The sequence below is a fragment of the Tupaia chinensis genome, unplaced genomic scaffold (genome assembly GCF_000334495.1).
Source record: "Tupaia chinensis unplaced genomic scaffold, TupChi_1.0 Scaffold000678_1, whole genome shotgun sequence".
NCBI classification, from domain to species: Eukaryota; Metazoa; Chordata; class Mammalia; order Scandentia; family Tupaiidae; genus Tupaia; species Tupaia belangeri.
Window position 1 is genome coordinate 1,458,952 of NW_006160202.1, and position 12,210 is coordinate 1,471,161.

At 49.8% G+C, this 12,210-nt stretch overlaps 1 protein-coding gene across 1 annotated transcript in view; it reads right to left on the reverse strand.

Moving 5' to 3' along the window:
* The window catches only part of TRIM31 (tripartite motif containing 31), an 18,322-nt gene that overhangs the window by 2,294 nt on the left and 3,818 nt on the right, over positions 1-12,210 (reverse strand). The window contains exons 2-9 of the mRNA XM_014592346.2: positions 10,422-10,921; positions 9,425-9,520; positions 8,301-8,531; positions 7,985-8,007; positions 7,348-7,463; positions 1,989-2,063; positions 747-806; positions 30-251 (exon numbers count right to left, since the gene is read on the reverse strand). Coding sequence (XP_014447832.1) covers positions 30-251; positions 747-806; positions 1,989-2,063; positions 7,348-7,463; positions 7,985-8,007; positions 8,301-8,531; positions 9,425-9,520; positions 10,422-10,835 — 1,237 coding nt within the window. The 5' untranslated portion in view covers positions 10,836-10,921. The remainder of the gene's footprint in view (positions 1-29; positions 252-746; positions 807-1,988; positions 2,064-7,347; positions 7,464-7,984; positions 8,008-8,300; positions 8,532-9,424; positions 9,521-10,421; positions 10,922-12,210) is intronic.

Consider the following 12,210-nt stretch of genomic DNA (forward strand, 5'->3'; position numbering starts at 1 on the left):
GCCGCCGCCCGGCCCCGCTCAGCACTCACTCGGGGCGGCCGGGAGCTCCGCGGTCTGCGCAGCGCCCAAGCTCCCCGCGGCCGCGTTCTCAGAGCCGCCTGGTTTTGGAGGGACGGCGGCGAAGGACTCCCTCCTCCTGGGCGGGAGCTGCGCGAGAGTGGCGGGGGGCCCAGCCAAGGAGTCCCGGGATCGGGGCTGGCGTAGAGCGGAGGGAAGGGGACCTGGCCGTCCCGGCTCGGGTGTCCGCATGCCTTTGAGAGAGAAGGGAAGGGGAGAGGTCGGGGCAAGTCCGGAGCAGCTCCAACCGGGCCGGGCCGCCGGGGGCCGGACCGCTGACCACCCCTTCCCCGCCATCCTGGCCCCTGATCCCGTAGCGAAAACAGTAGTTGGGGCTGTGTAAGAGATTCCGTCTTCAGATCTCTAATTCCACACCTCCCCAGCCCCAGCCGCCAGCCCCTCCCACAGTCTTTCTAAATCCCTTTCTACTCTCCCGCACCCCTCCCACCTCAGATCAGGTCTGAGAACATTCGTTCATTCCCGCCTAATGCAGTGGGGGAGGTGACCGGCATGTCACGGGTCTGGGATGAATCTAGACTCCCCCTTCCCCTGCTCTGTCAGGCCAGCGCTCTCACCTGTGTTTTGGGTGGATTTTGACCCAAAACGGTCTGCATTTTGATTGCAGGTAGAGTTGAGGTCCCCTCACTACCCCAAAGGAAGCCTCCAGTGTTCAGAGGCGGGACTCCTACCTGGAGAGGATGACTCAGGCTTTGAGGCTTGCTCTGATTTGTTTTTCTCTAACTGGTGCCCTAGAAAGTGAGGAGACAGCACTGATTTCAGTCTTGGTAATCAGAAGCTGCAAATTTAAAATAGATGCAAACACCTCGCCACTGTTAATAAGAACAGCCGGTAGTTCTCAGCGGGAACCACCCCCCCACCCCGGGAAGCGTGGGAGCCTTCTGGTCGGCCCAGTGACTACAGGTCAAGGCTCTACCGCCCTAGAACATTCGGCCTGGGATGTTAAGCTCTCAACGGAGCACCACAAGCACCCGGTCCAAACAGCAGTCTCTCTTCCGGAGTAATCCTGGTGGAAAGGAATCCCCTGGTCCTGCTCTCTGGCTTTGTAATACATGATGTCATTTGGGGCTTTGGAGAGATATAATTTTGTCTCTTTCGCAAATAGTCCTGACCTGGGAAACTACCGCTATTTCCTGGAGTGACAGGGGCATCAGTGCTGATAATAATGCCCACCGTGTGGGGTTTTGGAATATTGGTGTGAGGTGCTTGGCACACAGCGGGCCTGTAAGAAGTGGTACTTCAGTTGTTACCACCTCAGCCGGCAAAACCATCTCTGATAACCCGGCGCAGGGTCTCCACCCTCACATGCAGAGGACTTTGCCAGAAACCCGTTTTGTGCTCCAGCGGGCACTTGGTACTACAGAGATCACGCTGCCTCTACCTCCCCCAACCCACGTTTTCCTCCCTTTCTCTGAGGAGTGAAAAAATACATTTACAATGTTCTGTTCTTTTTGAATACTTTTATATTTATTTTCTTTTTTAGGTTTTTGCCATAGAGCATGTGCACTCACTAGAGAGACAGAGAGGAAATGTGAGAAGTCACCCCCGGGGCGGGGGTGGGGGGAGGCCATTCTGCAATTCCTTCTCCACTGTCCTCTTGGCATTTTGTGCACCGACCTGATTTTTAAGCCATTAAATCCGGGACTCGAACCATGATTGGCCATGTAGGAATCCAGCACCTTAACCACCACACCACCTACTGGCCCCACTTTCATAGACTTTTAAATATTAGAATTAGTCACTGTTTTGTGAGTTACCTAATTGTAAAATAAGAAAACATGCCCTTATGCCTGTTCTTAATTGGCTGAGGGATGGGTGTTCACCATAGTTCGCCTTCATGTAATGAGAAACCAGATCTTCCCCTGGGCTTCGCTTTCCCCAAGTGGCAGGAACAACCATCAGTCCCCACTTACAGTTTTGCTTCTGGGCTCTATTCATGCCTTTGAAGAATCTGTTTTGATCTTTCTTCCCATCAGCCTGTAGGTTGTCTGGGAATAGAAAATGGATAAGTTCAGAGAGGTCGAATGGGGAAATAAGGACCACAATGCAGGATCTTGGGCACACACACACACACACACGTGCCCAGCATGAGTTTAAGCCACCAGGTCCGGGACTCAAACTGTGGTCGACTACATGGGAGTCCAGCGACATAGCCATGACGTTAACTGCTGGTTCCGAAACACAATCTTGATGAACAGAAATCAACTCAAAATAGATCAAGATCTAAACCTAAGACTTCAAACTACAAAACTGCTGGTGGTGGGCCAGCATGACAGTTATGTCACTGGATTTCCACATGGCCAACTACGGTTTGAATCCAGACTGGTGGCTTGAAACCACAGTGGGCACATGTGTGTGCATGACCAAGTTCTCGGGAGGAGAATGGAGGAGAAGGGATTGCTGTGTGGCTGTCCCCCCTGGGGGAGGCGATTTCTTACTTTCCCTCTACTGTTTCTCTCCAGCAATCACATGTGCCCTAAGGTTAGAAACCTCTTAATAATAAAAAAAAAATGCTGGTGGAAAACAGAGGGGGAAACTCTTGGGGACACTGAAGTAATCAAAGACTTTTTTTTTTTTGAGAGAGAGTTTTGCTATAAAGCACATGTGCTCACTGGAGAGACAAAGACACAGAAAGCAAGAAATCACACACACACACACACACACACACACACACACACCCCCCGGGAGGATGGCCCCGCTGTTATCTCTTCTCCTACTCTCTCTCCTCCAATCTCCTCTTGAGATCTTGGGCAAACATGCATATGTGCCCAGCATGAGTTTTAAGTCGCCTGGTGCTGAACTCGAACCACAGTCAACTATGTGGGAGTCCAGCAATGTAACCATTATGCCATCTCTTGGGCCTACAAAAACTTCTTAAATAAGACCCTCACAGCACAGGTAATAATTCTGAAAACAGACAAGTGAGATTTCATCATATTAAAAACTATCTGCACAGCAAAAGAAACAATAATCAGCGTGAGGAGACAACATCACAATGGGAGAACATATTTGCAAACTATGCCACAAAAAAGGGACTGATAACCAGAACATACAGGGAACTCAAGCAGCTTTCCTGAAAAAAAAAAAAAATCCAATTAAAAGAGGGGCAAATGAGCTGAACAGACAACTCACCACGGAAGACATACGGGCAGCCAAAAAGCTTATGAAAACATGCTCAACCCCGTCATCTTGACGGAGATGCAGATCAAAACCACAGTGAGATAGCACCTGACTCCTGTCAGAGTGGCTAAGATTAAAAAAAGTAAAGAATGAGGGACCAGCAGTTAGCGTAGTAGCTATGTTGCTGAACTCCCATGTAGCCAACCATGGTTCGAGTCCTGGACCCGGTGGCTTAAACTCACGCCGGGCATATGTGCCCAAGATCCCAAGAAGAGAATAGAGGAGAAGGGATTGTGGCGTGGCCATCCCCCTGGGGGGTGATTTTTCACTTTCTATCTCTCTGTCTCGCTCTGTCTTTCTGGTGAGCGCACGCGCCCTATAGCAAAAACCTCTCAAAAAAAGAAAAAAAAAAAAAACAATGATAAGTGCTGGCAAGGCCGTGGTGAAAAGGGAACTCTCCTACACTTGGTGGGAATTAGTACAGCCACTCTGGAGAACAATATGGAGGTTCTTCAAAAACCTACAAATAGCACTACCATATGAGCCAGCAATCTTACTCCTGGGTATCTGCTCAAAGGATAGAATACACTTGGTCAGAAAAACGCTGGCGCATCCATGTTTATTGCAGCATTATTCACATTTGCTAAGACACGGAATTGACTCAAATGTCTAAGAACAGAGGAGTAGATCGAAAAAATGTGGCACATATAGACTATGGAATACTACTCAGTCATAAAAAAAACTACGAGATCCTAGCATTTGATAGAAAGTGGGCGAATACAGAAGATTTAATGCTAAGCGAAGCAAGCCAGACCATGAAAGAGGCATTGTATGTCCCCATATAATAAACACCAGCTGTCTAAAATGTGCAAGAGTGGAAGGTCAAAAAGAGGGCCAGGCAGAAAGAGATTCCTTTGCAAGGTTGGAGGGTGAGCCCAGAGCTTGGGTACAATGGCTGTGCCCAGTCCTGGATTCCCTGTAGGGTGAAGAACTGCAGGGTGGAGCCCCTAGCTGAGAGAGCTCTGAGGCCTGTGCCCCTGAGTACCCTACAGCTTCAGGAGAGCATGGAATGGCCTTGGGTGTGGGGGTGGGGGCAGTAGAGAGAGAAGGGAGAACAGCTTCCCTGAGAGCCACCAGCCCAGCATGGGAAACACACAGTGGGGACTTAGTGACCCTGTTATGAAGGGCCAGAGCAGGGGGAACAATGCCTGGGAGCACTTTGCCTACAAGGCCCTTGAGAAACTTCAGGGCCAGCCTGGGGCCTAATAAAGGCAGCTGGACCCCACATGGCTACCCATGGTTTGAATCTAGCCTGGTGGCTTGAAAAACACTTTAGGTGCATGTTTAGTTGAGCCCAAAATCCCAGTGGGATGAAGAAATGGAGGAGAAATTATTGTAGCATGACCATGTCCCATTGGGGTGTCCTTTCTCTTTCTCTTTATTTCTGTATCTTTGGTGAGTCCGTGTGCTCTCTGGGAAATTAAAACAAAGCCAAAACGGAGCCAGGAGGTAGCATGATGGTTAAGGGCACTGGACTCCCACATGACCAACCACGGTTCGAGTTCCGGACCTGGCAGCTTGCTTTCTCACAACCCTCCCCCACCCTGTGTCCCTCTCTGGTCAAATTTAAATAAATAAATAAATAAATAAATGAAATGAAATAAAATAAGTCTTAAAAACCAAAACAAAATCTTCAAGGTCCAAACGACCTCATAACTATCTCTGGGCTTCCAGACCCAGCCACCCCCACAACAGGGAGCAATGATCCTCAGCACAGGGAACTGTGGAGACTGGACTAATGACATCAGTCAACTCCCCACCACCCTGTCCCTTTCCTGGCTTTAACAGGGACCAGGTGGGGACTCTGTGTGTATGTAAAAGGGCGGACAGAACAGTGCATGCCTGTCACCTCCTCTTCCAAATCTAGTCTTTGCTGAGGTGGAAGAGTAGGGAGTCCCTCAGTTAAAATTCTGAATTGGAACCAAACTATGTTAACCTTGAATGACTGTAAAGTGCAGGATCTGCTGAGATTATACCCAGTGGGATGAGAGAGGTGGACAAAGCAGAACAAAGAAGAGCTCAAAATTAAGAACAAAACCCAAATCTGGCTCCCTGAGGATACCACTGGAGTGGAGATTCCTGGCTGACTAGAAGGGGGTCCTGGGCACTGCCCTAGTCCTCCTTTCTAGAGGTGCATGGGAGGTGTCTATCTGTGGAGCTCTTGTGATATTTTGAGGAAGAAGCCTCCAACCGTCTTTTAGAGGTTTTTGCCATAGGGCACGTGCACTCGCCAGAAAGACAGAGAGAGACAGAGAGACAGAAAGCGAGAAATCACTCCCCAGGGGAGATGGCCATACCACAGTCCCTTCTCCATTCTCCTCTTGGGGTCTTGGGCAGGCACACACATGTGCCTGGCACGAGTTTTAACTGCTGGGTCCGGGACTTGAACCACAGTTGACTATGTGGGAGTTCAGCAACATAACCATTACGCCATCTGCTGGTTCCTCCAACCATCTGTCTTTACTCCTGGCTTAGAGAAGCACAGCCTTTTCAGGAAATATTTGTCCTTTCCAGCACATATTTTATCAGCACTCCTGATAAAATATTAACCCTTATCTCTCTTTTTTCCTCTTTTGTTGTCAAAGGGCATGTATAATTTGCCAGAGACAGAGACAGAAAGAGAGGAAGAAAGCGCCCACTACGGAGCGTGGCCACACGGCAGTCCCTTCTCCTCCGCCTCTCCATCCTGTTAGGGTTTGGGGATGCATATACATGTCTCCAGCGTGTTGCTCAAGCTTCTGGGACTGGGATTTGAAGCTTTGGCCATGTGGAATCCAGCTTCGTTAACTACCAGGTTCTAGGTCACTCTCAACCCTTCTTCCTAGTTGCAAACTCAGACAAGTTTTTGAAAACTATCTGACAAGATATACTGGTGTTCTGGCTGATTTCGGTTTCCCTGCAAGGACAGATAGATTTCCCCAGAATGTTACTGACTTTGGATCTGTCTTCTCTTCTGTGATCAGGAAGAGATGCCAGTGTGCACTAGGGAAGTAGAAGCCGGAGATCACTCAGTCTATCCTGGGAAGACAGGATCCTGCTTCCTCCCTGTCCCTCCAGCCAACTCAGCACCAGCTTCCTGACCTGCTAGGCAAGGGGTCCCATGGGGTGCAGTCCTCCTAAGGCTCTTACAGGAGTCAGGGAGGCAGTCACATACACTGAAGATAGAGTATAAGAAATGGCTGGGGGACCAGCAGGTGGCACAGTGGTTAAAGCGCTGGACACTCCCACGTGGCCGACCAGAATCGAGTCCCGGACCTGGTGGCTTGCTTTTTCACTTTCCCTCTTTCTCTCTCTCTGTATGTGTGTGTGTGTGGTCAAATTAAAAAAAAAAAGAATGAATAAATAAAATTAAATAAGTAATTTTTTTGAGAGGTTTTTGCTATAGCGCGTGTGCGCTCACCAGACAGAGAGACAGAGAGATGGAAAGTGAGAAATTACCCCCCGGGGGGATGGCCACGCCACAATCCCTTCTCCTCCATTCTCCTCTCGGGATCTTGGGCACGCACACACACGTGCCCAGTGTGAGTTTAAGCCACCAGGTCCAGGACACGAACCGTGGTTGACCACGTGGGAGTCCAGTGACATAGCCATTATGCTAACTGCTGGTCCCAACTAAAAAAAAAAATGGCTGAAGGAAGCATAGAGATGCTTGGAAGTGCCCAGTCAAGAACCAAACTTTGAAGGACCCAGTGATTATTACTGGTGTATGACTACAGTTCCATTTTCAGGGGTGATGGAGGAAGAGAGGCTCCTAGGAGAAGGTGAGCAGAGAAGATGATAGCCTTTTCCTTACCTTTAAATCTCCGCAGGCTGTCTTGAAGGGAGTCATGTCTTGATTTTGCTTCACTGAGTTTTTTATCCAGGTCCGGAGGAACAGGGATCGGGTTGAGATTTGCTAACTGTGGGTCCCAACAAAAAAAAAAATGGCTGAAGGAAGCATAGAGATGCTTGGAAGTGCCCAGTCAAGAGCCAGCATTTGAAGGACCCAGTGATTATTACTGGTGTATGACTACAGTTCCATTTTCAGGGGTGATGGAGGAAGAGAGGCTCCTAGGAGAAGGTGAGCAGAGAAGATGATAGCCTTTTCCTTACCTTTAAATCTCCGCAGGCTGTCTTGAAGGGAGTCATGTCTTGATTTTGCTTCACTGAGTTTTTTATCCAGGTCCGGAGGAACAGGGATCGGGTTGAGAAATTGAAACCCTCTACTCCTAGGAAGACATGGCTGAGCTGGGTGGTGAGATCAGGACTTGGGTGTGCGAGAGGGAGGGCCTGTGATGTGAGGATGAGGGTTGAGGGAATGAGGACCCAGGAGTGCGGTGGAGGTCAGGGAGTGGCGAGCGGGGGGTCAGGAGGCCAGGCTAGGGACATGAGTCCGGAGTGGGGAGGGGCAAAGAGGGATACGGAAATGAAGGTGGGTGGTGGAGACGGGAGAGAGGGAAAAGGGGCAGAGAGGGAGGAGGGGACCCAGCAGCCATTCAGTGGGCATGCAGGAGGTGCCAGGAAGTAGGAGAATCTGTGCTGAAGAGCCAGGAAGCTGGAGGAACCGGCTCATCTCTCAGACAACCAACCCACTTGCTGAAACGCTCAGTTTAGCCTTTCTCCACCTGCCGCGTAAATATCTGGCTACGGAGTTGGCGTGTGAATTCGTGAGGGAGGCACATTGAGTGTCTAGATACATGTTATATGAATGCATCAGTAGACAAAATGGGTTTGGGATGGCCCATCATACCTGTTCAGGACGAATCTGATGTCCTAGGAGAAACACGGAAAGCACAGCCTTAGCACTTGGCTGAATCAGGGAGCCACGCAGGAGGCGCAGCCCTGCTCCATGTGGGCAGAGCAGGTGCGTGAGGACACCTCCTGGGGTCAGGGTCAGGAGGGGCCACTCAGACAGACAGGTCAGCCTGGAACTGGCCCTGCTCTTCCCCGGGGAGAGCGCTGGGTGCTGCTGAGTCTCCACTCCAGGCCCAATCGCAGGTATCCCAGCAGGTGCCGGGGTCTCCGGCCTGAGACTGTCTGCAGTCCTGCCCTCAAGGGTCTCTTACCCTCAACAGCTGTTTGGGTGGCATTTGCTGCTTGGCCTGCAGGAGGTTAGTGAGCTGCGAGAGAGACTTCAGCTGTGTCTCAAGGAAAGTGACATACAGTCTCCTCCCCTCGGTCCCCTGCTGACCCAGCCAGTCGATCCTGGATAGGAGGAATTTCTTCTCCTCGTTGAGGACCCGTTCCAGGTTACTGAATTCTGTGAGGATCCTTTGCCTCTCAGATGCCACCTGGGTCTGCAGGTGGGGAAAGAGGACATGCAGAAGATGAGAGTGGCCTCGAAGTCCTTCTAGACCACTATGTGCTCAGCTTCAGGCGAAACTGTTCATTTATATCTTATCATTTTTTGTCCTCAAGAAGCTGAGTGTCTAATACTACATCCCTAGAAGGCTTTCCAGTTTATAATCTGCCTTCACACGGATTTTCCCTTTGGCCCACAAACAGCAGGATGATTCGTTGGGTGGGTTACATTATCTTCATTGGTACCTGGGGAGTCAGTCTCTAATATAGTTATGACCTGTGAGGGGCAGAGCTGAGTCTTAAAGTTGAAGTTCCCAATTATTTTCTTTTTTTAGATTTTTGCCATAGAGTGTGTACAACTCATCAGAGAGGTGGGTGGTGAAGGGGGAGTAAGAAATCACCCCTGAGAGGAGATGGCCATCCTGTAATCGCTTCTCCTCTATTCTCCCCTCAGAACTCTGGACACATGCAACCCACCTGTTTTCCAGGCCTCTGGGTCCAGGACTGGAACCCCAGAGTGGGACACATAGGATTGGGGCCTTAACCACCATGCCACCTGCTGGCTGGGATATGTCGCGTCCTAAGACCAGCGACAGCTTCTCCTTCACCTCCTGTCGGCAGGGTGGAGCAAACTGAAGCAGCCAAGCGGCTCTGCTCACACAAGCCCCACGCCCAAAGGCTCAGGGTTACTGAGCAGAGACTGTGGGATGCCACCCAGCGTGACCTCGCCAGGTCTCGGTCCCTCCCAGTCTGCCCCTCTACACTCAGCTCCGCTCGGCCTCAGCGTGTCCGGGTGTTCTTCTGAGGGTTGGTGTAAGGGGTTCACTATAGGAGCTTTGGCAGAGAAGACGCTTCGGCTTTCTGGGATGGGGAGGGGGCTTTTTCTTACCCTGAAGAAATGGATCTTCTGTTCACCCTGTTCCTTTATTTGTTCTATCATCTTCTCTTTTTGCCGCAGGACCGCGACCTGTGCCTGAATCTGCTCCTGCAGGGAGAAGGTCTTTGATCAGGCTCTGTCCGGAGTTCTCTCGGCCTCCCAAAACCCTCCTAGGCTCTCAGAGGGCATGGGAGACTCGAGGGAGTGCTGGTGTCATTGTTCACAGAGCCCCCTGTCCTTCTCACACTGGGCAGGTGAAGGGGAGGGAGAAGTTTGGACCTAAGTGACCAAAGAGGAGAGTGTTGTTATTTCAACTAATTATGGCTAGTATTTGGGTGATGCCTCGGAGTATCGAGAACTCCCCCAAACTCTCTGCCATCTGCTCTAACAAGAATGATAAGAGATACACGGTCTCTGCCCATGAGAAGGATGAGGCATCGGAGGCTCAGGGAGATACATGATTCATTGGGGTTTCTACTGTAAACTTGGGAATCTGGACTGGAGCCCAAACCTCCCAACCCCAAATTCTTATTCTTTCTGTTCTCCATTATGCCTGAGACACGATTCAGGCCTTGTATTTATTTATTTTTTGTAAGAGAGATTTTTGCTATAGGATTTGTGTACTCGCTGGAGAGACAGAGACAGAAAGACAGAAAGTAAGAAATCACCCCCTGGGGGGATGGGCACACCACAATCCCTTCTCCTCCATTCTCTATGCATTTTGGCACACATGCACATGTGCATGCTGTGAATTTTAAGCCAACAGGTCTGGGACTCGAACCACGGTTGACGACGTGGGAGTCCAGCGATGTAACCATTCCACCACCTGCTGGTCCCTAGACTCAGGCCTTTGAACCCACTGTCCCCAACTAAGAATTGCTGCTCAAGGGCACTCAAGGACAATGTGTATGAGTGATGGGGTGCATCTCCCACAGTAGGGAGATCACGGTTTCCCAGTCTCCACTGAACTGGTCTGATGGGGATGCAGGGAAGGGCCCCACATGCCTACCTTGTAATTCTGGGCAGCTTCTTCTATCAAGATGGAATTATGGAGCTTGTGTTCCTTGGTCTTACAGCACACCATGCAGAGGAACTCCCCGTCGTTCTCACAGAAGTAATGGAACTTCTCCTCGTGCGTTGGACATTTCAGGTCTTCCCTTTGTGGCTGCATTCCAGAAAAATCCATACTTCCGATTTTCTCTATCAGATTCATCAGGAGCCAGTTGGGGCTGTATGTGTTCTTCACGGGCATGTTGCAGAGAGGGCATTTGTGAGAGCCATCTGACATTTCCGCACTCTGGGTGATGCATGTGAGGCAGAAATTGTGCCCGCAGTCGACGGTGACAGGGCCCTTTAGAATGTCCATGCAGATGGGGCAGGTCAATTCCTCTTGCAGTTTGTTGGCAAACTGCTGACTGGCCATGACGGAGCAGCAGGGCGCTTCAAGTCGGTAGAAAGTCTAGAAGTCTGCTGTGGACACCAGTTCAAGGAGGTTGATGGCAAAGACTACTGTTAGAGGAGCAGGGAAGGAGGAGAAGGGGTGGAAGGAGTAAATGAATAGTCGAAAAAAGTAAAAATTAGAATAAAGAGAATATTGTAAAGAGAGGACAATGGATGGGCAGTCTTACCTCACTACCTCTTGAGAACAAGTAGATTTGTGAATGTATCTGGGCTACTTATAAAATGGGCTAAGCTGCCCTGAACCTTGGACCAATAAAAGGTATCAGCTGCTCTGTTTATAGAGACCAGAGGGTGAGGGACCGAAGTCCACTCACAGAAGACTTCCCATCAGTTCCAGGTAGGGCGTGGAGGAGCCGGCCACACCTCCACAAGAGTACCACTAGTTCACCAGCTCTGCGTTGGGCAATGCCTCAGAGCCCGAGGCTTGGGAAGGCCCCTAGAAAGGAAGGAAGGGGTACTCCTGTACCCTAGGTACGCTGACTTCTCACTTTGAAGAATTTTGTGAAAACGTTGAAGATTCAATCACCCACCTCAGGGAATTTCCACTCCCGGGCTGAACCAGTCATCCCTCTCATGGGACCCTCTAGTCCAACGGGAGAACAAGGAGCTTCCTTTCTGGAAGGCCGGTCTTTGTGCACGGTGTACTTGACCTTGGTGAGCCTCTCACTTCCCCACTGCACCCAAAGCAGCCTGTCCCTTCTTTCTTTCCTTTTCTTTGTTTTTTCCCCATATGTCTCTGTTCCTTTGGCTTCTCCATGTCCATTCTTTGCTTTGCCTGTCCTCTGTTCAGTCTGTTTCTTCCTCCTTCTTGGTGCTTCTCTGACCCCTGACTTGCTTTCCTTGATGGCTTTTGTCCTGACAAGGAAAATATCAGCCAGTGGTGCCAACCCTTCCTCCCTCTGTAGTGCAGCACATCTGTATCTTAACTTTCCTCCTTCCCTCTTGTCTCAGGGAAGAGTCCTTCCTCCCTACATTCATCTGGGTCCCAATTTCCACCCGCACATCCCCTTTCTCCAGCATCCTAGGATGCACACCATTCAATTTTTTTTAGAATTATTTATTTATTTAATTCCATTTGGTATCATCATTATTATTATTATTATTATTATTTTAATTTGACCATACAGAGAGAGAGAAAAAGGGAAAGTGAGAGAGTAAGCCGCAGATCCGGGTCTTGAACTGTAGTTGGCCATGTGGGAATCCAGTGTTCTTAGCCATCACGCCACCTGCCAGCCCCAACTCACCATTCATTTTTTAAAATTTTAAAATTATTTATTTATTTTGTTCTGTTTGTTATTATTATTTTTTAATTTGACCAGACAGAGAGAGAGAGAGAA